Genomic DNA, 26,916 nt, shown 5'->3' with positions numbered 1-26,916 from the left:
ACGTAAAAAGAGTATGACTTAAAATGATAAAGACAAAATTGCTGCAAAATTGTGTCAAAAATGATCCATGTGACGTCATAAAAATTTGGGATTATCCATCTCCTTTTAGGGGTTTTCTTTCCCACTCAACTCCCTTTTTTTTATGACGTCACATGGTTGATTTTTGACACAATGTTGCAGCAATTTAATCTTTATCACTTAAAATTATTTAAACTTAAATAGAGTAGCTGTGTAATATGAAATAAGTAAGAATCCTTGATACAACCTATTCAAAACAAGTTTCAGAACAATGTTTTATTGACGTACAGGCCCTAATTATGCAATGAAAAGCTTCGCTATAAAAGATATGACATATTTGCCAAAAAAAACCCTAAAATTCTGGTTATAGGTGCTCTAAAGTAGCAAAAAATTGCAATTTACCCGCATTTTTATTGTCTTATCAGATTATTCAGAGATTTGTATTTCTTTGGTTATTCTTCAGTTTGTATGAACATACATTGCATGTGCAAAATCAAAATACCCCGATCCTTAAAAATTTCACATGTGCATCAGAAGGCAGACGCATGGTAAAGGGAGGTAGGGAGTATTGAACTGAGAATTATATAGGTACCCAATGTTTTATATACACGTTCTCATTTTTGTTAACTTAAAACTTTGGTTACTTTTATTAAATCTTGATTGCTGGTAAAGACTGTAGGTGTCGTAGCTTTCCAACCAATAACTCTAATCTAGAGAAAAGGTAATCAAATTATCGTTCATTAAGTTTTAAATTAACATTACTCATTACCTTTATTTCTTTTATTGTAATAAAATATTTATAAGGCCTTAAGTGCCTTCTTATGCACCATTTGAACTACACTAAAGGGGCGATTCGTTGTATTTTCAAAATGGCTTTTGATAGGGTAAGGTTAGGTTATATTGGGTTTGGTGATTGCCCCGAAGGGTTAGAGCCCCCAGAAGGGGCTAGAACTAGAAGAAAAACTACTGTGAAATTTCAAAGAACGTTGTAACGTAAGGGACTATACCCAAAGTTTGTTATTAACAATGCTCTCAATGTCGTGTTTTTTACACGACTAGTCGTGTTTTTTTTTTTACAAATTTCTTGCTTTACCCACTTCCCTTTTTAAATCCCCCTTTTCCCCCTTTTCTTCCCCCCTTCCCTTTATTAAAAAAAGTTGTGTAAAAAAATTTCATGTGAGATCCCTGGTTATTAAGAAATTTTTTTGATTTTTATAAGGGAAAATGATTTTCATAGCTTCTTTTAAAAATAGATGTTTTCATATTTTACAGATTCCTCTGACCAATAATCATTGGTTTCATACATTTTTTTGAATTACAGTATCAAAATTATATTTTCAGTTGTCGAGGGTTTTTGTGTTATCAAAGATGAAAGCACTTTTAGTCTTTTTTTTGCATATTTTCCTACATCTTTGGTGTTTTGGTCTGATTTTCAATTTTTTTTTGAGATAACGGTATCAAAATTAAATTTCCTATTGTTCTTAGGATCCAGTATATAATTTTCCTTTGACCACCAGCCTGTCAGTCATAAAGCAAATATAAATATTAAAAAATAAATGATTTTAACAATTACTCTCTAATTCTCCTTGTACGTATTCTTATGATTTTTATGCTTCGCTACTACTGGATGTTGTCATCCTTGTTTTTAGAAATTTGATTGTTAGAAGAGAAATATGATTTTCTCTTATGCTTTTAAAGGTGGATAATTAGAAAAAAGACTCATCTGTAGGTCAAGCATCTACTCTAAACCATACTCTGTCCAGCTGTTTTTCAATAATGCTACAGAGAAGATTTAATTTACAATGCAAAATGGCTTCTGAAATTAGTACATAAATTTGTAATTGTTTTATTGCTTATTATGGATGTTGTCATCCTTTTGTAACAGCATACCCATATAAACAATAGTTAAACATAGGAAATAAAAAGCTATTTTAAGAATTTATCATAAAAACAAAACAAAACAAAAAATATTTTTTTTATTCATTTAACAAGGATGACAACATCCATAAAAGCAAAGTACTGAAACGGTAGAGTCGAAGCAAAATTGTAAGTAAATTTGTTAAAAAACTGCTTGATACAGGATAATGTCTATGGACATACTTACATTTTTAGGACTTGATTTTAGAGTTGTTTCGCTTATAACATTATACTTTGTTGTCCCAGGAATTAATATACCAAAAATCAGATCAATCGGACAATTAGATCACATAAAAATGTGCTGTTAAAAAAGTAAAAAAATCAAAATGTTTAAAATGGACATACGGACATTCTAGTAATGATTATAGAGTTGCTGCGCTTTCTAAATCGTACCTAACTACTAAAGGAATCACCATGCAAAGTTTGAAATCGATAGAACAATTCTAACATGCCTAAATTAACAAAAAAAGCTATCCGTTACGGACGTACGGACGGACCTATCCTAATTATAAAAAAACTTCGCTTTTAAAAATCTTCATTGGGTCATACAAACCTTTAATGTTTAATTCCTACCACTAACGATTTTAATCTACAGAAGAAGTACTTTTGATCATCCTTGGGGGATTGCATCAATTTATCTTTTATTGTCTTATACTTAAGATCCCTGATTTTTTTTATATATTATTATTTTCTTTAATGATTAAGGTGACATTGAGTTGTTTATTATATTATCCCCAAAGTTTTATAATAAAGTTTCTTTATTTGTTTGCTGAACAACTTTAAGGAATTTTATTTGATTGGTTGGTTCAAAAGTTTAGTGTCGTTAATTTAATTTGAATGGTGATTCCTGTAGTAGATAGGTACAATTTAGAAAGCGTAGCAAGTCTAGAATGTCCGTATGTCCAATTCAAACATGTTGCTTTTAAACTTTTTTAACAACAAATCTTTATGTGATAGTATTATCCGATTGATCTGATTTTTGGAATACTGATTCCTAGGACAACAAAGTACAATGTTATAAACAATGCATCTCTATAATGAAGTCTTAAAAATGTAAGTATGGCCTTAAACTTTATCTATAAGCAGTTTTTCAACAAACTTACTTACAATTTTATACATTCTTTAGGGAAAATAAAATGAAAATTTTTAAGAATTGGTATGACAGTTTTTGTTTCTTAAAATTGTAGGAAAAAGGGCAAATTTGATATAATGGGTAGGGAATGGGAAAATTACTTGTGGGGTGGGGGTTTTAGGTTTTATCAAAGCAAAGAAAGTGGAAGGGCTTTTTGAGTATGTTTTCATATAACCGTATATTTTGAATTTCAGAAAAAATTTTATTTAAACAAGGATGACAACACCCATGAAAGATAACAAACCACATTAACAATTATAGAGAGAAATTTCTTAAATTAGCAAAGAAACAAAGTATAAAGATGCAACGCTTTTTTCGCTAGCACCATTTAAGAATAATTGGGCAGTTCTATCATCTATTTTTTATATAAATGCTTCGTTTTTTAAGATTACTCCTAATTGTTACAGAAATCATCACGAGACGAAACATTTGAAAACGATAGGACGATTCAAACATATTCAAATTTACATTGTACGAACGTGCTTCTTCTCAAGACCTATGATAACCTTGTAGCAATTTTGATGTATATTCATTAAATTCAGATAAATTTTTAAATTTAATTTCTCTTATTCATTCAAATCCGGTGGATAGGAACCGGTTCTCATCCATACGAAAAAAACTATGTCTAGCATCGTGTTATATCCAGCTTTCTACGAATATAAAATGTACAATCATAAGATTAAACTAGTTTTTTAGCCCCGAGGTGCCAAATAACTATTCTTGGTTTATAAAATTCTTTTAACAAAAGTAATCAAATCCTGGAAAAAAATGATTTGCATTTCTTATATCTTTTTTTATATTTAATTTTATAGCTTATAAAATTCTTTTAACAAAAGTAAACAAATCCTGGAAAAAATGATTTGCATTTCTTATACTTCTTGTTCTTGAAAAAGCGAAGCTTAGCAAAACAGACGTTCAAACAAACGAAAATCAATGTAGAGTAACTGTATAATTCTTGAAAGTCTTCCTTCCAGTTAGGATCTAGATAAATGAAGAATATACATACATCCAAAATGATGATAAAATTTTTTTAAAATTTTAAAGTTTTTTACTACCTAAATTAACGTATAAAAGCTAACTATCTCGGACGGACAGACGGACCTACCCTAATTATAGAAAAGCTTCGCTTTTAACAAGGAGGACAATATATATAAGATGTAAGAGATTATACAGAGCATAGGTATACTTCATAAACAACAATACATACACACATAAAAATTAATGATTTAGCATTTTTAAAAGAAGAATGATTTCTAATTTTAGTGACTTTAACGAAAATATTAGCCAGTATCGTATCGTTTTATAACTTTAATAGTTTAGCTGTTTTTAAAAGCGAAGCTTTTCTATAATTAGGGTCGGTCCGTCCGTCCGTCCGTCCGTCCGAGATAGATAGCTTTTGTTAGTTAATTTAGGCATGTTAGAATTGTCCTATCGATTTCAAACTTTGCATGATGATTCCTGTAGTAGTTGGGTACGATTTAGAAAGCGTAGCAACTCTATAATCATTACCAGAATGTCCGTACGTCCATTTTAAACATGTTGATTTTTCTCCTTTTTTCACAACAAATTTTCAAGTGTTCTAATTATCCGTTTGATCTGATTTTTGGTATATTGATTCCTGGGACAAGAAAGACCAATATTATAAGCGAAGCAACTCTATAATCAAGTCAAAAAATTTAAGTATGTCCATAAACATTATCCTGCTTCAAGCAGCTTTTCAACAAATTTACTTACAATTTTGCTTTGGCTATTATACTTTTAAATTCTGATTATTCAGTTCAGATACTATACAAGTGTTAATGTCCGTTTGTCCTACTGTTTCAGTGCTTCGCTTTTATGGATGTTGTCATCCTTGTTTTAAGTGAATCTTTTGTATAATTATTAAAAGCGAGGTTGATACGTTTGTGCCCTAAAAGTTTAGAATCAACAAATCAATATGTCTCCTCTCCCGTGACATAAATTCATGACTGATCTAAAGGGATAAGACAATGACTGATAAATTTAGCCAATGAAAACACACAAAATTACACCTTCTGTAGATTACAATTAAACGCTTGAACACTTAACCTAATGAACAAAACTATCAAAATTTTAAAAAAGTCCCCAAAGTTGTTAAGCAAGCGAATAATTTTGGGGGACTATTGTAATAAACTGCCAAATGTTCCCTCTCTCCCTATAAATTAATATGTTTATTTAAGGTTCGTATTATGCCAAACGCACCTCCAGTAATTCCTTTTCCATCCAATTCTCTACCCATTATCACTAGCTACTGCAGTAAGTTTTTAGTAAATTCACAAGTGTCTCAAATATCAGCCATGTGACGTCATAAATATGAGGGAGATGAGAGGAGAAGTTGGAAATAAAACCTCTAAAAAATTATGGATAATCCCTCATTTTTATGACGTCATATGGCTGATTTTTAAGACATTTTGTAAAGTCACAAGTTTTTAACTAGATACATATATAGATATAGACGCAGTTTCGTGCAATAAAATTTTTTTTAACTGCAATATTTAAGTTTTTAGTGTGGTGAGCCATTCAGTAGTCAGGGAGGGAGAGGACATTGGGCTGTTTATTACACTGGTCCCCAAAGTTTTATAATATCGTTTTCTTACTCGTTACATAATAATTTTCGGGACTTTTATTACATTTTGATTGGTTAATTCATTAAGTAAAGTGTCTAAACGTTTCAAATACTAATTGTAATCTAAAAAATGGGTATTTTTGTGTATCATAATTGGGGATGTACATAAGTTTTTCGGCCTATGTCTTATCCCTTTAGATCCATGACATATAGCTGTTAAATTTTCCCAAACATTGTGAAAACTGAAAGGTTTCGTGATTTTTTATTGTATTTTTTGTGTTACGTATTAACAAATACTGTTATGCACAAATATGATCAAATTATCAAAGTTTATACCGTCAGTCCGTAATGATTTTTGAGAATTATAATTTTCTCAGCTGCTATTCAAGATACAAGACTGATTTGTCCGTCGGTCTGCTAGTCCGACCATAATTATAGAAAAGCTTCGCTTTTAAAAAAAACAGCAATTTCTCTCTTTAAATAATTTTCTTTCTGATATATTCGGTATTGGACATGAATAGTGGAAGCATGGGGAATACCTTGTCCAATAATCAGGTTCAAATATTTTCAATTAACAAGCATTTTACATTTTAGTCAGAAAATGTAGCTGTTGATAATATAATTAAAAATCACGAAACCTCTTAAATACTATGATGCAGTCAGGGGTAGCTATTCTAACCGACAATTCTACAAAAAAAAATCACGAAACCTCAATAAGTATTTGGTTTTATATTTTGTTTTTGTCATGTATCTGAAGAGGGGTGGGAAAAAAGGGGAGGAAAAAGGGAAGAAGGTTGTGGGGAAATTTTCCTTTAGAAAGTTGTTTGTCAGATTATCATTCCCTTGTCCCTGGATGCAGTAAACAAACATAAAAAAGAATATTTTTCATAAAAACTGAAAAACTAAAATTTTTGTCTTTTTAAGCATTACCGACAGAAAGACGGACAAAAATGAATATGGCAGATGCGAATAAATAATAAAAAATTATAAACCTATTAATACAAAATTGATGGAGGTATATAGGGTGTTTTTTAGACCACTAGAGGGGGGATATTCTAGTGTCAGGGAGGATTATCTCCCCCCCCCCCCCCCACCGTGCCCACCCTACCCCTAAATGTCCACATTCTATTTCATTAAGAAGATTGTCAGAAGTTGAAAAAACGTCCGTAATCTGGTCAAATAATGCATGAGGCGCAATTTTTTTTCGTCTTTGTTTTTTTTATCACCCCATACAGACAGATCAATTAAGCTATAGAGTGGCTTCTCTAATAAAAAAAAATAAAAACTACATTTATTTATTTGTTTTAGAAAAAATGGTTACATTATCTTTCGACACAACTAAAAATTACAATCATTCAAAAATTTTTACATTTACATTTATTACTAACATTCAAACATTTTGGACGGCCTTTAAAAAAAGTAAGAAAAACATTAAAATTTTCAAAAATGCAATGTAGCTGCCTTTTGAATTAAAAAAAAAATACTTTATAAAAATGTAAAAAAATTTTTATCATGCATACATTTATTTTATTATTATAAGTTTAACAAAAAGTTGATTTCATTTCTTTTATTTTCAGTCTTCTAATTCACCTAAAAAATAAAAAAAATAAATAATTTTATTATTTTAATCCTATCAATCGAACAGGTTTAACAAAAGCCAAACAAAACTGGACCAAATGGAAAACATTGTACTTACAATCCATTCTCATCATTTTGTTGCAAAAGGACAGTTTTTTTATTAGATTTAGCTAACAAAAGTTAATTTTTTTAGAATAAGCTTTGCTTGGAGAAATAATAACATCCAAAAATTTCGTCTCTTGCATTATGAGATTATGTCTATCTTTCTGTCTGTCAGACTGCCTGTATGTTTTCCTGTCTTTCTGTGTGTTTGTATGTCTGTTTGTCTGTAAGTATGTCTTTCTGTATATCTGTATATGTGTCTGTGTATGTCTATATGTGTGTCTGTCTGTCTGTAAGTATATCTTTCTGTATATCTGTATATGTGTCTGTGTATGTCTATATGTGTGTCTGTCTGTCTGTCTGTAAGTATGTCTTTCTGTATATCTGTTAGGGTGGGTTCATATCGGAATTAGACAAAGCGGGGATATGCAACAGATAAAATTAACATTAAAAACATTTCTGACCGAAAAAGAATTTTAAAAAATTGAGTTTTAGAACACGACCACTTAAAAATATAATTCATTACTTATTAGTATGCAAAGACGACATTCAAAAAAATTTTTGAATCAGAATTATGGCTTCATGGTGCTCCCTGGAAAGGCCTTGAGGAGCTAAATCAGGAACTTTTGTCCGTTTCAAAATATCTCGTTCCTAGCCTTAGAAATCACTAAAAAACCAAAAAATTTTAAGGTTTATTGAGAATTGTCCAATTTGTAGAGGTTTTTTAGATTTTCTCAGGCTAGGAACGAGATTTTTTGAAACGGACAAAAGTTCCTGACTCAGCTCCTCAAGGCATTTCCAGGGAGCACCATGAAGCCATAGTTCTGATTCAATAAATTTTTGACTCCCATTTACAAATAGCTATACAATTGAATGTCTGGTCGTCAGCGGTTTTAAGACTTAGGATAAATTTTAAATCATCCAGAGGTGTATTATATCTATATAAATTGAGTGCAGATCCCCGCTTTGGCCTCAGAAAAAAAATGTCCAAAATCGACCCACCCTAATATCTGTATATCTGTATATGTGTCTGTGTATGTCTATATGTGTGTCTGTCTGTCTGTAAGTATGTCTTTCTGTATATCTGTATATGTGTCTGTGTATGTCTATATGTCTGTCTGTCTGTCTGTAAGTATGTCTTTCTGTATATCTGTATATGTGTCTGTGTATGTCTATATGTGTGTCTGTCTGTCTGTAAGTATGTCTTTCTGTATATCTGTATATGTGTCTGTGTATGTCTATATGTGTGTCTGTCTGTCTGTATGTATTTCTCTAAGTCTGTCCATCAAGTGTTTGTCTGACTGTCTATAAGTCTGTCTGTATATCTGTATTCTGTATGTATGTGTGTCTGTATGTCTGTAAGTTCGTATTTCTGTCTCTCTGTCTTTCTATATTCCTGTCTATTTGTATTTTTATCTTTTCATCTATTCAATACCTGTCAAGGTGTCTGAACTAATTGCTGAGGAGCTGGTTGTCTGTAGAAAGGATGGAACACGAGTCCTACGGATCTGGCAACTGGGGCTATGGTGGAATCCACTGTTGTAGTTAAAACCTGCACAAAAATTGATGATTTAAAATGTAGGATTGATACATGAAAATGTACCTTTACAAAATGTCTCAAAAATCAACCATGTGATTTCATAGAAATGAGGGATTATCCATCTCTTTTTTATAGGTTTTCTTTCCCACTTCTCCTCTTTTTATGACGTCACATGCTGATTTTAGATAAACTTTATAAAGTTACCATAAAATCAGAAGGTAGGACAAAGTAATATTAACACTTGTCTAAACAATTTGTAAAAATATTTGTTGAAAAATTGCGTAAATACAAGATACTGTTTAAGAAAATATTTAAATTTTAAGGATTGACTATACATTGAGCTTACATCATAAATTGTTGTCTCAGAAATCATTATTCCAAAAATCAGATAAATAATATAATTATTTGTTACAAAAATTGGTGTCAAAAGTTTTAAAATAGATAAATTGACTAACGAACTTTCTGGAAACGCGTTCTAAACCGTACACAACTGTTACTGGAATCAGCATGCAAAGTTTAAAATCGATAGGACAATTCTAACATGCTCAAATAAATGTTAAGAGCTATCCTTACCTAAATAAAATTAAAAATATGAAAAAAGCGGGTAAAAGTTACCTTCTTTGTGATGGCCATGACAACAGTGAAGAGGGCGAGGACAGGCTTCACCAGCCACACGTACACAACTGTCAGCAGGGAGAACACAACGGCCCACAGCAGCGCCAGCGGCAGGGAGATCTAAACAATAATAGTTTTAAAGGAAAGGTTCTAGCCATAATGGGTTAGAAAATAAACCTTACTCATAGGTATCAGAAAGGGTTGTTTATTACACTGGTCCCCAAAGTTTTATAATAACGTTTTTTCACTCGTTGGCTCAACAACTTTGGGGACTATATTGAACCTTGATTGTTTGTTTCATGAAGTGTCCAAACGTTCCAACCACTAATTGTGATTTACAGAAGGGGTAATTTTGTGTATTGGAATTTACTATCGAATGCTATTAACCAAAAAAAAATCTTTACTTCTATTCTTAGGTGGTGGAGGGCTTCTAAAATTTGTTATCAGGTTAGGGGGGTATTAAGCTTTATAAGCCCTCTCCTCTCTCTTGTTTTATCAAAAAATATAAAAATATATTGTTATAGGACTTACCAGAGCAGATAGAATCTTGTAGACCCAGAGTTTGGTTTGGTTGAACATGACGTAGTTGAGCTTGAATACTCCATCAAATCCGTGGGCAGCTGTCGGCTCAGCAAACACTGATGAGAACTCAATCTAGAACAAGATTAGTCTTCATGAAAACAAAGGCCTTTTCAAATAAGAAAAGTAAACTAATTTTTATAATTTCTGATACTTTTTGCCAAAATGTTTTTTGTTAAATTACATTCTTTTTGGAGACTAATGTTTTAAAGGTTTTTAGGGCCTTAAAAAGTTTAAATTGTTGGAAAACCAAATCTGGAATTAGAATAGGCGAGCAAGGTTTGAAGTTGATAGGTCGATTCTGACATGCTTATTAATAGATACCCCTTTCATTTCAGACGACCTTCCCAAAGAAAAGCTTTGCCATTAAAATTTGATATACTTACGTTGACTTCTTCATTGAGTGCCTCCAGGTCTCTGTTCTCCAGGTTGAGGCCAGCTGAATGGACCTCCAGGCAGCTGGGGCCCTTCTCCTTAGGTTCCTTCTAAACAATATTGTTATGTTAGATTGAGTCAAATAATAGAAGAATAAGAGAGGGAAAGGGGATGAAGAATATAAACTAATTTTGCCATTAGTTTGAAACTAAGGGGGATGCAGGTTGTGCTAAAAATCCGTAAAGGTGTGAGTTTTAAGAATCTAAAATAGAAGTAGAACTCTAAAATTTGGCATGGCAGTTGCTTTAATGGGGTATAACGTGGATATGTACTATATTGTGCTATATTAGAGCAACTGCCATACAAAATTTAGAGGTCAACTTCTATTCTAAATTCTTAAAACTCACACTTTTAAGGAATTTTAGCACAACCTACCTCCCCCTTTGTATAATGTTATAATGGCCAAATTTTTCCACCAATAGTTTTAATGTACAATAGATTTTTTATTGTCCTGTGTCATATCCCTATACTTTTGGTGGGTGGACATGTCCCACAAAAGGGGATGACCATGTATGCGTGATGTGGGTGCGAGGAGCACCATATGTGTGAACTGGGGGATTCAACAGGAGCTTTGGGGTGACTTCCCTCCCCCTGGTCTACAAGAGTAACATGACCCGCTCAGAGATACAAAGAATAAAAGGATTTAACTTGGCGGTTAATCTGGCGTTTTAAATTTCATTGTTTTGGTACACAGATTAAAATAAATTAATCAGAAATATTTTACTTTTCAGAGAGGGTGTACTTAGGCTTAGAAAAATTTACATATCCGAAGACTAAAACTTTAACTGCCCGTATAACAAGGTTATTGGGATAGGGAAATACAGGTATTTAAATTCTTCAGCCTCTAGTGTTTTACTCTAATATTCCAAGAATAGGCACATGAATGATATATTGATGATTTACTAAATCATGGCAAACAAATACTTGGTTATATTCTTATTATCTATCTATTTATCTTTTCCCTACCTTAACCTTCTCTTTTTTCTCTTTCTTTTTCTTTTCTTTCTTTTCCTTTTTATCCTTTTTCTCCGTCTCTCCTTCCTTCTCCTTCTCAGTAGAATCATCCTTCTTTTCTTCTAACTCCATTTCTTGAACCTCCTAAAACATAAAATGTACAAAAATTGTCACTGGTAGATTAAACATGATTGAAGGGGGAGGGGGGGGGGGGGTTGTCCTGCTAGGTCTTAACCTATACAGGGATGTTTTTGATCTTCTTGTTTGCACTATTTTTATATTCGTGTATATCTGTGTTTGTTTGATATGATATGATATGATTTATTAGCAGTAAATTACAGATTGATTTTACAAATAATTTAATACATTTTAAATTACATCAATTTTTATAGATATATTTATTTACAATGACATAATTAGGGTAACTGTACTACAGGGCCTTTAAAGTCAATCTTGACTGTCCTTCGGTCCAATTTTCATTTAATTTTTTATATATATATTTACAAGTTTTACAAATGATATAAAATAATACTAGCTATTTACAGGGTATGGCATTAAAGTAGCTTACTGGTTGCAATATTTAAATTATATTTAGGTTTTTCCACAGGGATAACACTTTCTCTCGGCCCTGCATTGAAATGTTTTGTACTTTGATATACACTTATTTTTTACATATTTTTTAACAGCTTTGGATGAATTTAATGATCTTAGCTCACCTGCCCAACTATTTCAAATTTTCGGGATTTTTACTGAAGGGAAAGTTTCATAGATTTTATAATTTGCTTCTCTACTCTAAGACATTTTGATCTAGTATTTTAAAATGGTGTCAGAAAATTAAGCATACATTTGGGAAGTTTGTTTTTTAAATATTTAGAGACAAAGTCAACTACATTTGCATCCCTTAGGTCAAAAATGTTAAGAATATCTAGTTTTCTCATCAAGGGCTCGGCATGCACATTGTACTTAGCATTTAAGACATTTCTTACAGCTTTCTTCTGTAGGTTATGAATTTTTGTGATATGCTCATCCTTTGCCGCACCCCAAACAATCAAGAAATACTCTATGTGGGGCTTAGCAAGGCTGTTGTAAATTTTTTTAAAGTAGTGGTTGGAAAGAGCTTTTTTGCTTGGGATAGGGCATAGACTGAGCTTGCTATTTTATTTTCTACATAGTTTATATGTTTGTCCCACTTTAGTTCATCATCTACAAGAACACCAACAAACTTGAAAAATTTAGTATTACAATCTCTGCCAATTCTTTCAATTTTTCCCCCTCCTATTTTCAATGTGCATAACTCTGGATCAAATGGCTTTTTATTAAAGACATTTAAATCCCGTAATTCCTGAAAATTGAGTCCCTCCCTCTTATTAAGAATCCGACACCACCGCCCCCTTTTTTCCCCTCCCCCCTCCCTTTGTATTATGACAGGTAAGAAAATTCCGGAAATAGAAATGACGCAAATGAGTACAAAATATACACAAATTTCTGATAAATTTTCATGTTTTTTTTTAAATGCAAAATATAATAATTACTATTAAAAAAAATTTAAGTATAACTTTTATCTTATTAGGATAACAATCAATTAAGAAAAATATTTTTACTATATGCAATTCGTGTTCAAACACCTAATTGAAAAAAATAATGCAAGATATAGCTTTTATTTTAAGATAGACTAAGGGCAACGCCCCTTAGAAGCCTCTTAGGTATTCTTAAGGTGGGAAGGGGATAAGTCAACCGCCCTTCTACTTTTATGTTTGAGTTTTAATAAAAAATATTTAAAAAAGTTTTGGGGAGGGGATTATTGGCGCATTTGTATAAACACTAGTTAATGTAAAAAAATAAGGGGGGGGGGGGAACAAAACAAGTTTTAAAAATTCCGAGAACCCAAACTTCTGTCAGCCCTTTGTATACTATAGTTTGATAATTGTGAATTTTACGTGAACTGAAATTAGTTTCCGAATGTGAACACATTTTCCTAGGTGTTTACCAATCCTATCTCAATATTTGCTACTAGCAAAAAAACCTTCAAACTTCCAAAAAAAAATCAAAATTTGAAAAATTAAAACTTTGAATGTATAAATCGTTAATACATTCAAATTTTGATTTTTTTAAAGTTTGAAGGTTTTTTAGCTAGTAGCAAATATTGAGATAGGATTGGGAAACACCTAGGAAAATGTGTTCACATTCGGAAACTAATTTCAGTTCATCGAATTTTAACTATTGTTTATGGCCCATAATTCTTGAAGTGAAATAACAGAGAAACAAAATTTTTCATTTGCTAAATTTTTTAAAAGACAATTTTTCTTAAGACTTTTTATATTATATGATAACAATGAGCAAATTTCTGTCCTTTCCTTATACAGATCATTAAATTCTTCCAAGCTTAAGTAAGAACATTTAAAAAGATTATCATCTACAAAATTATCAATAATTTTCTATATGAGACCAATAAGCTAAGTTTCATGCCACGAGAATAGAAAAAAATACGAGAGTCATGCTCCAGTTGGTAATGTGCAAGGATATATATACAGGCAAAATAATTCACATGACAGGGATGTGTTAATTTTTAAGTTAAGATGTTTTAACAATGCTGATAAAATTTGAGAATAGGAAAGTTATAAATTTTAATAATGGAATTTTTATCTTTTGTAACTATGAAGTAATATAGATAGAAATTTTTTAAAAATTCTGATAATTCACATAAAGTCCTAATTTTTATTATTATTGTCCTTTTTGATTTTTTGAATTAATAAGTCTACCTCACTTTCAGTCATGGTAACTTTACTGTCATCATCTCCGAACTGCTTAGTGATGGGTTCCCAGCCGCCGTCCCGCTTGACCTGCATGCAGATGGTCCCGTTCTGGTCTGAGCTGAATGCGTTGATGTCTCCATTTCTCTTGAGCTTCTTCAGATGTTGTATAAGCATACTCCTTCGCTTTGTCAGGTGAAAGCAGATGAAAAAGTTGGGAAGTTTGATATTTGCCTTTTCTTCTTTTGATTTTGCATTTTGCTTTTCTTCTCCTTTTAGCCCACCTTTCTTAACAGCCTTGACCAGCTTGCTGTAGGCACTATTATTGCAGCGGTTGTTGAATTTAACCAGAATAGAACCCGGCCCTTTCAGTCTGTGGCAGGCTGCTAAGTCGCTGTCTGGAATTTTAATGCCATAATGCTCTAGGATAAGTTCCTTGGAATGCTCTTGGATGGTTTTATTTTCTTTTTTTCAGAGTCTCGTCCGATTTGATAATTGTCTGTAGTTTTTTAGTTGGGATGTCTGGACTGTGCAATATAAAGTTACCTTTCAGGTTTCTTTGCCAGCGAATATCATTATCATCTTTCAGGCCTCTTATTTGTTGCTTTGTGTCTTCTTGTTCGTCTGGGTGAAAGCCCTTCTCACGCTGTTCAAAGATGATTTCAAAGGCACAAATAATTCCTTCAAAAGCTTGGTTGCCATTACTTATTTCTTTTTTCAGACCAAATTTTAGAAGAATATTTGACAGTCTGGTTAATTGATCTTCACTAATATTTATTTTTGAAGCTGGCATTTTTGCCGTCACTTGAAAATATTTCGCTGTATATAAGTTTAACCTTTAGCACATATGTTGTAATTTAACCTTTAATCCAGGTGTTCACTGCTCAGCGGTCAAACTATAACTGTGTGTGTGTCTGTTATCTGCTTATCTTATCTATCTATCTTTCTGCCTATCTTATCTATCTATCTGTCTAACTGTCTATCTATCTATCTAACCTTCTCAGGGGTGTCGCCAGCCTTCTCGTTTGCCTCCTCGCTGAGCAGGGGCATGTTGCTCTCGTTCAGGTTGTCCTTGGAGCCGCTCTTAGAGTCAGACATTCTGGAAAAGAGAAATTTGTTATTATATCGACATTTCATTGGCAATGCCACTAGAGGCTTCTAGGGGCGCTTGAGTGAAGTAGTTTTAGGGGAAGGGTAAGTTAACCTTCCACTTAAAATTTTAGTAATACAAAATATTTGGGGAGGGTGTGTTTTATTCTAGAACGCTTTCTCTGGATTATGAGAAGCTTCAATGAAAAGGAGATCCATATAGGTTCTGAGGTTTAGCACGCATTGATATCCTGTCGACATGCCTTTTCAATTGGTTATGTCATTTAGATAAAAGTGGAACTGACTGGCATATTTTAGACCTTTTATTTTAAAATATAATTTTGACACTACCTTTATCGACTATATTCAATTAAATTGAAGTAGTTATTAATTTGTTCTGTTGTAATTACATCAACATAATTATTTGTAGTCTTAAAGTATCTTGCTATACTTTACTATGAGTTTTGAAGATTCTAATGGTCTTTCTTAAGTTTCCATATTCATAAACAAAACACTTTTATTTCATAATAATCTGAAGCCAACGGGAAATCTATCAAATTATCTATCTATCTATCATCACTCGACGGGATATAACCACATGAAAAAAGCCTTAATCATAGAAAAATATATATTAGATTTAAAACTTGTACGTTTTGTTCAAAATATGATTATTTATAGCGGTTTCGCTTCTAGTCCCAACAAAAAGGGATTACTTCCTTCCAATAAATACATAAATAAATATAAAAAGATCTCGATAATATCCTGAAAATCAGCCAAATGAGAAACAGCGGACGAACAATTCGGCCATACTATTGGCTAGAAAGTGTACATATATGGTACGAAAGGGCAGTTATTTTTCATTTTTCATTCACGTCATGAGTCAGCTATAAATATTCGAATTTCTTAGAATAAAGCTATAAATATTTGAAAGCATAGTTAATAACTAAAAATAAACAAGAGATCTCGTCTGAAAGGAGTCTTTTTCAAAGTTTGACGGATTCGTGTGTCAGATTTATCATCTAGAGTTACAAGTCTATTTTCACAGAGAGAGGAAGAGAGAGATGACGATGGGCTATTTTTTAAACTAGTCCCCAAAGTTTATATTAACGTTTTCTTATATTGGCATAACAACTTTGGGTACTTTTAATGAGTTTTGATTGATTGAATTATTAAGTTAATGTCCATACTTTTCAACCACTAATTGTAATCTACATAAAGGATAATTTTGTGTATCATCATAGGATAAACTAAGTTCTATTATAACGTTTTTTTTTATTAGTTTGCCTTACAACTTTAGGGACTAGTGAATTTTGAATAGTTGTCTCATTAAGTTGAGTGTTCAAACGTTTCAACCACTAATTGTAATCTACTTAAGGGGTAATTTTGTGTATCATCATTGGGCATTTACATCAATTTATTGGCCATTGTCTTATCCCTTTAGATCCCTGATTTCAGAAAGTTAGTAGCAGCTGAATTGTAAATCTATGAATATTTTTATCAATGGTTTAATAAAGACAAAAACTCTGGTTTTGCCAGGAGGAGGAAACTTTTTATTTTTCCCACAAAAAATAATTTAAAATAATCAAATTTTGTTATTTTTTTTTTATAGCGAAGCTTCTGTTTAACATACAACGTCTGTCCGGACGTCTGTGTGATTTACTTAGTTGCTATTAGAGATAAATGGCTGATTTTGTTCGTGAAGATTTTCCAGATAAATAATTATCTACTAATCAATTAACTGTGTCTTTCAGTTCATACTCTTTAAAGCTAGGAAGAAATTTTTTTGTAACTTTCTCAGTTGCTATCTGTGATAGTTTTAAAATACGAATCAGAACTTATTATACAACTTACTTCCATCTATTGTATTTTTTCTTCAAATTTTAATAAAATGTTGTTTTTTTCCTGCTTCGCATATTATAACTTTTATCATCCTTGTTAAATATTCAAATCCATAAACTACACTTTTTATTCTGAGGGTGGGTAATTTCTTATTTTTTACTTGCAAAACTATTCTACAAATTTAAGATCGGTTGATACGTCTGTCCGTAGTTTTGATGTTGAAAATCGACTATAATCGTAATGCCATTTAATTTTTCATTTTTCTATCTGCGGAAAGCTATTTTAATTATTGCTTATTTCGGATCATGGAAAGAAAACGAAGCAGCGGGTTTCGTCGTATTTTCACATTAGCTTTTGATTAGCACTGGCGAATTTACATCCACTGTAAATTTGTTGGATGTGTAAATGGCAGTCCCCCATAGGTTAGGTTAGGTAAATGTTAATGATTGCCTGGTAGGGTTAGAGCCCCCAGCAGGGGGTAGAAATAGGACAAAAACAACTGAAAATACGACGAAACCCGCTACTTCGTTTTCTTTCCATGATCACTTATGTTTAGCTTCTTGCGTTTAGTCTAAGGGGTTTATCCTTTTATAAATTAAGATTTTAATAACTACCGAACAGATTGAGTTCTTTCGTTTATGGAAGCTTAAGTATTGTTTTGGGCTATTTAACAAGAATATCTCCTATATGCAAGCAGCGCAGCCGCTAAATATTTATGTAGCAATAAATAAAGGTGATCATCAATGACATATCATTGGGATAACAACTAATCAAAATTTTGACAATGATTTGCTTCCAGTGGAATTAACTGTTCTTGTTATATTTATTTAAATTTTGTCCTAGGGCATGAAGGACAATTTAAAAATTTCTTATTTTAATAAGGTCGCTGATTTTTATAATTTTTGTAAGTAAACAATAAAGATTATGTCCATAAGAAGCGCAGCTTTGGAAGTTGACAATAGCTTATATGAATGTAAAGAACAGTATAATGATATCCTATATTGTCAAGTTATATAAAATTTAGGATCATATGAAGGAAATGAAGTCATTCCTAAAAAGGACAGAAATTCCCTTCCAAAAAGGACAGAAATCATCTTCCTTTTTCTCAGATATCTCAAATATGGACAAAAATCACTCTCCTTTTTCTCACATATCTGAAAAAGAGGATAAAAATCACCTTCCTAAATCTCACTTAATCTTTCTAATTCTAAGAAAATTAACCCAATACCTCTAAGTTCTTCCTTATTCTCAGATAGCCTACCTTATTCTAAGAAATTCTTCCTTATTCTAATAAGATCTACCTTATTCTAAGAAATACTTCATAATTCTATGACAATCTACCTTATTCTAAGACATTCTTCCTTATTCTAAGAAATTTTTCCTAATTCTATGAAAATCTACCTTATTATAAGACATTCTTCCTTATTCTAAGAAAATCTACCTTATTCTAAGACATTCTTCCTTATTCTAAGAAATTCTTAGTTATTCTAATAAGATCTACCTTATTCTAAGAAATACTTCCTAATTCTATGAAAATCTACCATATTATAAGACATTCTTCCTTATTCTACGAAAATCTACCTTATTCTAAGACATTCTTCCTAATTCTATGAAAATCTATCTTATTCTAAGACATTCTTCCTTATTCTAAGAAAATCTACCTCATACTAAGACATTCTTCCTTATTCTAAGAAAATCTACCTTATTCTAAGACATTCTTCCTTATTCTAAGAAAATCTCTTCCTAAATCTCACTTAATCTTCCTAATTATAAGAAAATTAACCCAATACCTCCTAGTTCTTCCTTATTCTCAGATAGCCTACCTTATTCTAAGAAATTCTTCCTTATTCTAATAAGATCTACCTTATTCTAAGAAATACTTCATAATTCTATGACAATCTACCTTATTCTAAGACATTCTTCCTTATTCTAAGAAATTTTTCCTAATTCTATGAAAATCTACCTTATTATAAGACATTCTTCCTTATTCTAAGAAAATCTACCTTATTCTAAGACATTCTTCCTTATTCTAAGAAATTCTTAGTTATTCTAATAAGATCTACCTTATTCTAAGAAATACTTCCTAATTCTATGAAAATCTACCATATTATAAGACATTCTTCCTTATTCTACGAAAATCTACCTTATTCTAAGACATTCTTCCTAATTCTATGAAAATCTATCTTATTCTAAGACATTCTTCCTTATTCTAAGAAAATCTACCTTATTCTAAGACATTCTTCCTTATTCTAAGAAAATCTACCTTATTCTAAGACATTCTTCCTTATTCTAAGAAAATCTCTTCCTAAATCTCACTTAATCTTCCTAATTATAAGAAAATTAACCCAATACCTCCTAGTTCTTCCTTATTCTCAGGTAGCCTACCTTATTCTAAGAAATTCTTCCTTATTCTAATAAGATCTACCTTATTCTAAGAAATACTTCCTAATTCTATGAAAATCTACCTTATTATAAGACATTCTTCCTTATTCTAAGAAAATCTACCTTATTCCCTCAAAGTCTTCCTTCTCATGACATATCCTTCCTTTGTCTCAGATAATTTAGCTAATTCTTGCTAATTAGACCAACAATTCCTGGGATCTTAAGCTTCAGACAGAAAAACCTTACTATTTTCTTCATATTCTACCAGGGGATGAGAACAGTGCTGTGTTGCAATAATTTTATGTAGATCAGATTTTTTTCATCCAAATAAAAAAGCTAGCTTTTTTTAAGAGTGAAAAATAAGAATGTTTTTAATTTAATGACAAACTAGCCCCTAGAGACCTCTTTAATTTTAATGGGTTTCTATTTTTTTTTGGGGGGGGGGGAGATATCTCTTTAGAATGTGGTAGTACTCTCCCCCAAAATAGCTATAAACCTTTCTTTGTCTTATAAGAAGCTAAACAGTAATGAAGAACCATACTGCTTCTATATATAATATAAAAAAAAATATTCTTATAAAAAAGATAGCTTTTAGAAATTAGAAAAAAAACGTCCGTCAGCTTGGCTAGCCTGGACAAGAATTTGACGCAGCACGGCGGCCTACATGGTAAGGGAGGGCGTGTATTTTTCATGAACGAACACAAACCCACAGACATACATTTAAAATAAGACCATAGACTATGTATATTTAGAATTTTAATAATTTTAATGGATAATTAATTATATTGTTAGTGTTTATTTCAAACTAGCGGCTACGCTCCTAAAGACACTTTTAGTGGCACTTTAGGTGGTGGGAATTGAATTTAATATCTCCATTTTCTATAGTAGTTTAAAATGAAAAAGTGAAAAAATGAAGGGAAGGGGGTTAATTTTTTTTGTTTTGGTGAGGGGGGGGGATCATACTCATCCCCACATTTTTCATTTCTGTTTTTTTTTATTTTAAATTAGAAATTTTTGTAAAGGAGTAATATTTTTCAAGGTGGGTGGTGGTACCCTTCTCAAAATAGCTATAAACCTTCTCAGGATCTATGAGAAGCTACACTGTAAAAGTGAACCAAATCGGTTCAGCGGTATCTAATTATTTTTAAAAAAACTTTTATATTACATATTCTATATTTATAAATTGTCTTTGATATGTTGTCCTTGTCCCATGCCGAAACAGAGAAATCAACCTATAATCAGGAATTAAGAGGGATAGGACAATGGATGATAAATCAATTTACTTAATTAATTAAATAAAAAGTCTCTAAAGTTGTTGAGCCCATAAATAAGGAATTGTTAAAATAAAACCTAGTGTACCGTGTAATAATCCAGGGAGGGAGTGAATATTGAGCTGTTTATTACACTGCACTGGTCCCCAAAGTTTTATAATAACGTTTTCTTATTCAGTGACTTAAAACTTTTATTAAATTTTATTGGTTTGTACATTAAAATGAGTGTCCTGTCCATTAACGATTCAATTCAACCAATAATTATAACTTACAAAAGGGATAATTTTATGTTTAATCAGTGAGGATTTACATCAACTTATCGGCAATTGTCTTATCCCTTAGATCCCTGTTTAATAGTAAACGATTCAACCACCAATTATAACTTACAGAAGGGATAATTTTATGTTTAATCATTGAGGATTTACATCAACTATGTCGGCAATTGTCTTATCCCTTTAGATCCGTGTTAATAGTACATTCGTGGAATGAATGAATAATAGAACATGTGGGATGACCAACATCAGAGCTAAAGAATTGTTGATTTTCGGATAATTTTACAAATAAAAATATATGTTGAAAATATATAAAGGATTATGAATTTTCTTAATATTCATATTAATTACTACCAAAAAATAAAATATTTCTTAATATCAAAACTTTTTGTATTTAGATTTTAGTATTGGTCTTTACAAGCAACCATTTTGGGTCGGGTTGGGTCAATTTTTATAAGGATGGTTCGATTTTTAAAGTTATAAGTACCCTATCTTAATGACATAAAGTTACATAGAAAAGTTGTCGCCAAATTAAGTTGCTAACCTGTTTATTGGTCAGTTTATTCACCATAAAGAAGGAAAAGAGATAGGGTAAAGGGGAGAGGGGATAGATAATGTTTTAACCATCTACAACAATGATATTTTAAGAGGATACGAAATTATGGTTCATCATCCAATTAATTCTATATTGATTCACATGGATATTATCACAGGAGAAAGTTTTTAGTCAAATTAGGTTGCAATTTCCCTTCGATTTTATTTGGTGGGCCATTTTCCAGTAGGTGGGGAGGGAATAGGGTAAAGGAATTGGGTTGGGAAGATCGTTATTTTAGCCCGCAAGAGAGTTCACTCTATTTTAGAACATGAAAATCTTGTGTAAGATCTAAGTAATAATAAATCCATTGTGGTGAATTCAAAATTGAAAAAAAACATTGAAAATTGACCCACTCTAATCTTCATAGGATATATTGCGCAATCGCAAGGGGAGTTATGTGTCAATTTTTTTTCTTATTTTGAAAAGCTAGCTTTTACACAAGAACATATATTTTACTATCCTTACAATACAAGTAACAGGATCTGTGTCTGTCTATCTGTGTGTATATCTTGTTAACTTCTAAACCAAATATTTTTAAAAAATTTAAAAATTAGGAAACCCATTAAAATTAAAGAGGTCTCTAGGGGCATAGCAGCTAGTTTGTCATTAAATTAAGAAGCATTTTTATTTTTTGCTCTTATAAAAAGCTATCTTTTTTATTTGGATGAAAAAAATCTGACCTAGATAAAATCAAAATTATTGCCACCCTGTTCTCATCTCCTGGTAGAATATGAGGAAAATATTAAGGTTTTTCTGTCTGAAGCTTAAGATCCCAGGAATGGTTGGTCTAATTAGCAAGAATTAGCTAAATTATCTGAGACAAAGGAAGGATATGTGATGAGAAGGAAGACTTAGAGGGAATAAGGTAGATTTTCTTAGAATAAGGAAGAATATCTTATAATAAGGTAGATTTTCTTAGAATAAGGAAGAATATCTTATAATAAGGTAGATTTTCTTAGAATAGGCTAGAATCTCTTTAAACTAGGAAGATTTTCTAAAAATAAGGAAGAATATCTTAGAATAAGGTAGAATGTTGGGGAACAAGGTAGATTTTCTTAGAATAAGGAAGAATTTCTTAGAATAAGGTAGAATTTCTTAGAATAAGAAAGAATTTGGGGGAATAAGGTAGATTTACTTAGAATAAGGAAGAATATCTTAGAATAAGGTAGAATGTAGGGGAACAAGGTAGATTTTCTTAGAATAAGGAAGAATTTCTTAGAATAAGGTAGAATTTCTTAGAATAAGAAAGAATTTGGGGGAATAAGGTAGATTTACTCAGAATAAGGAAGAATATCTTAGAATAAGAAAGAATTTGGGGAAATAAGAAAGATTTACTTAGAATAAGGAAGAATTTCTTAGAATAAGGTAGAATTTCTTAGAATAAGAAATAATTTGGGGGAATAAGGTAGATTTACTCAGAATAAGGAAGAGTATCTTAGAATAAGAAAGAATTTGGGGAAATAAGGAAGATTTACTTAGAATAAGGAAGAATATCTTAGAATAAGGTAGAATGTGGGGGAACAAGGTAGATTTTCTTAGAATAAGGAAGAATTTCTTAGAATAAGGTAGAATTTCTTAGAATAAGAAAGAATTTGGGGGAATAAGGTAGATTTATTAAACATGGTTGTAATAGTGAGGAAAAGGAAGAATTTCTAAGAACTAGGAAGAATTTGTAAGATGGTGGACAGAGGTCACCTTCCTTTAGTGAGAATTTGTAAGATAGTGGACAGAAATCACCTTCCTTACTGAGAATTTGTAAGAAAAAGGAAAGGAAATAGCCTTCCTATACCCAAGGAAGGCAATTTCTGTCCTTTTAAGGAATGACTTCATTTCCTTCATATGATCCAAAATTTATATAAAACTTTGGATATTTGGAAGATTACAAAAAGGGCAACTGGGTTGAGGATAGGTGACAATATTATTCCTAAAATTCCCTGAAGAGTTAATCCCAATCGATTCAGTGGTTACTGTAATCTTATGCTTGAGACGGACGGACAGACATTATTTTAGATTATTGTTGACAGGAAGTGGTATTACATTAATAATATCATTATAATGCAAATAATGTTTCATCAAAACAGTTAATTTTTTTATTTGTGCAGCTTATCTATAGTTTTAGGGACTGTCTGTGTGTCCATTGATCGGTCTCACATGAAACAATTAGCTATGAAAAGTTTCGTGAGTTTAAAAAAAGTATTTTGCATTTTGCAAAAAAAGTTTTAAAGCTGTATCTTAATCCTTTATAAAATACTAGCGGCTTCGCCCCTAGCCTCTAGGGGCTTTGCCCCAAGAGGTAATTAAAAAAAAAATAAGTACCCCCACTAAGGTGCACCCACTACTTTCTATTAAAAAAAAATGAGGGTGGATTTTTTGGTTTTTGGGGGTTGGTGGTGTCCCACCCCCCACGAAAATAGCCTAAAACCACCACAGGACCAGTAGGTATATACCCTGAAGAGTATAATCCGATCGGTTCAGTGGTTACTGAGATCTTAAGGGACAGACAGACGGACAGACATCAAGCTACTTTGTATTATAGATTTATTTTACTTCATTGTATAAATCTCAATATGAATTAAATGATTACAATTGCAGGAAATATGTGTGGATTTAATAATGTATTACAAGCATAGCAACTCTGTAAGGATGTTTGTCTGTCCATCTATGTCCGTAGCATCTATATACATATGATAGTTGCTGCGCCCCTAGGATCTAGAGACTCTACAAAGAGCCTAAAACCATACCAAAACCAAAATCTAAAATCAAAATAGCCAAGAACCATCCAAGAACATATTTAAATCTTTCATAAAATAAAGAACTCAATTGGTTCAGTAGTAAATGAAATCTTAAAAATATAAAATTTAAAACTAGTTTTGTTAGCTACGAGATCCCGTAGACACGAGCTAACAAAATTGGTTTAAATTTTATGATTAAACAATTTTATATTAGTAGAAAACTAGATATAATACGATACGATACATAATTTTTCAGTATGGCTTAGAACCGGTTCTCATACAGCCAATAATAATCGGTTTCAAAGCCATTCTGGAAATCTTCTTACATAACCCTATAGGATATGAGATGGGAATAGGGGGGGGGGGGGTCTTAATTGTTCAGTTTAAATGGACATATGGACATATAAAGTTGCTATACAAAATAGAAAATATTTCTGAAATTTTATGGTTTCTATTTATCAACAAGAGAGGAAAGGGATATTCCCTCCCCCCTCCCCCCAAAAAACAGCAATAAAGGACCTATGAAAGGCTACATTGTAAAGGAGAACCATATCGGTTAAGCGGTTAGTGAGATCCTTCGATGTAAATAGAAACACAAACGGATGGACATACGGATTCTTTTTTTCATAAAGATTGTGTATTTTTGGCAATCATGAAATACTATATAGTGCGTTTCTTATGATAAGCGTAAGTAAATGAACACCAAATAAATTAATGATTTTAAAGTAATTAAGACTTTAACTAATATAATAAATCGATTTTTAAAATCCTTTTAATTGTCTGAAATTTTAATGATTTTTCTATTGCATGGAAACTTTATGTTGATAACTATCTTTAATTTTATTGTTGTTAATGCTTTAAACAAAGTCTGTAAGGATTTATCCCTAAATCGGAGGATACAATCGGTTCATTGGTTATCTTAATACACAAACAAAAAGCAGAACTACTTTATAATATCCAGAAAAATAAATAATAACGAATATAAGGAATTTTAAGGGAAAAGACAATGAATGGACGATAAATTGATATACACCATCAATGAAGATAAACAAAATTACCCCTTCTGTAGATTAAAAAATTGGTTGACAAGTTTGGACACTTCTTGTTTCAAAACAACCAATCAAAATTAAGTAAAATCAAAGTTTTAAATTGCGGTTATAAACCTGTGGGTACCACAGTAAATATAGAGTCCAATTTAATGTTTATAAGACAATACTAAAATAATGTTTCATTTTATAATTTTGTATATAAAGGGTAAAAATCAACTAGTACATCTTTTTTTGTGCAAAAATCCTTGTGCAAGAATTAAAATTGATAGAACAGTTCTTACATGCTTTAAATAAAACTTCAGAGCTTTCCGTTAGGATTAACCTTGATTGTAGAAAAGCTTTGCTTTTAAGATGATACCACCTGTCAGTCCGGCTAACGGCAGGTGTAGCAAAGAATTAATATACGCTTATTGGGAATTAATACCATAGAAATGTTATAAATTTTCTGTTTTTATTTAATAATATAGGGATCGAAAGGGATAAGAAAATGGCCGATAAATTGATATATATCCCTAATAATGATACACAATATTGCCCCTTAAGTAGATTAAAATTAGTGGCTGGAACGTTTGAACACTCAACTTAATGAACCAACCAATCAAAATTCATTAAAGTCCCCAAAGTTGTTAGGCAAATAAATAAGAAAACGTTATAATAAAACTTAGTTTATCCTAATATTCAAGTAACTTAATGTTCTTCTGTCTTTCTGATTCAATCCAGTAAGATATCCTAAACGACTAATAGCGAAAAAATCTTGAAAATATTGTCCAGGGCAGTGTTTAGGCTATTTGTCGGGTAACTCCCCCCCAAAAAATACTAACTAGTATATTTCTTTTGTTATTTTTAAAATCAAATAAATAACCCTCTGGCCCCTAGAGTAATCAATATGATTTGCAAGAAGCAAAACATCTCAAAAATGGCTGGTTTGATTTGCATGTTCTACTCAAAAAAGACTTGATGTGTATTTTTCTATATTAATATTTTGAGATTTAAAACAATTTAATTGTTTTGATTTTAAAACCCAACAGAAAGAAGGTTGCTGTAATTATAGGGTAGCTGCGCTGTTTGAAAAAGCCCCTAAAAGGAAAAAAATGCTTAATATAAACATTTTCAAAATCATCAGAAAGCGTCGTAATGCACCAATATGTCAAAAAAAGGGGGATATTTAGACATTTTGAATGACATAATTAGAGTGTTTTCAGGATCTACAAATATATAATTATTTTCTAATAATTTGGGAAAAAAGTTAGGGATCTTAAGGGATAGGACAATGGACGATATTCTAATGTATCTTTTAACCCCTTTAGATTAAAGTCATTGGTGAAAAAGTTTATACAGTACACTCATCTTAAACAGCCTTAATTAAGATTTACCTTTTAACCAAAAGAATGGAAGAACAAGTTTATTAAATTTGGGAAAGTGTTTTTAACAATCGTGAATAAATGATGAGCTATCGCTCCATCATTTATTTCCTCGGGCAAAA

General features: G+C 31.4%; 2 protein-coding genes across 2 annotated transcripts in view; one reads left to right on the top strand and one right to left on the bottom strand.

Annotated features, from left to right (window-relative positions):
* The window catches only part of LOC145306408 (uncharacterized), a 458,128-nt gene that overhangs the window by 11,226 nt on the left and 419,986 nt on the right, over positions 1 to 26,916 (top strand). The window lies entirely within an intron of this gene.
* The window catches only part of LOC145306626 (caveolin-1-like), a 62,373-nt gene continuing 42,389 nt past the window's right edge, over positions 6,933 to 26,916 (bottom strand). Inside the window, exons 2-8 of the mRNA XM_080148854.1 lie at positions 15,201 to 15,303; positions 11,467 to 11,598; positions 10,452 to 10,550; positions 10,018 to 10,140; positions 9,487 to 9,606; positions 8,767 to 8,883; positions 6,933 to 7,241 (exon numbers count right to left, since the gene is read on the bottom strand). Coding sequence (XP_080004980.1) covers positions 8,770 to 8,883; positions 9,487 to 9,606; positions 10,018 to 10,140; positions 10,452 to 10,550; positions 11,467 to 11,598; positions 15,201 to 15,302 — 690 coding nt within the window. The 5' untranslated portion in view covers position 15,303 and the 3' untranslated portion in view covers positions 6,933 to 7,241; positions 8,767 to 8,769. The remainder of the gene's footprint in view (positions 7,242 to 8,766; positions 8,884 to 9,486; positions 9,607 to 10,017; positions 10,141 to 10,451; positions 10,551 to 11,466; positions 11,599 to 15,200; positions 15,304 to 26,916) is intronic.

The sequence above is a fragment of the Acartia tonsa genome, chromosome 14, assembly GCF_053477335.1.
Source record: "Acartia tonsa isolate MP-2025a chromosome 14, ASM5347733v1, whole genome shotgun sequence".
Taxonomy (NCBI): Eukaryota; Metazoa; Arthropoda; class Copepoda; order Calanoida; family Acartiidae; genus Acartia; species Acartia tonsa.
Note: the sequence above shows the minus strand (reverse complement) of the source record. Positions and strands in the feature narration are given on the sequence as shown.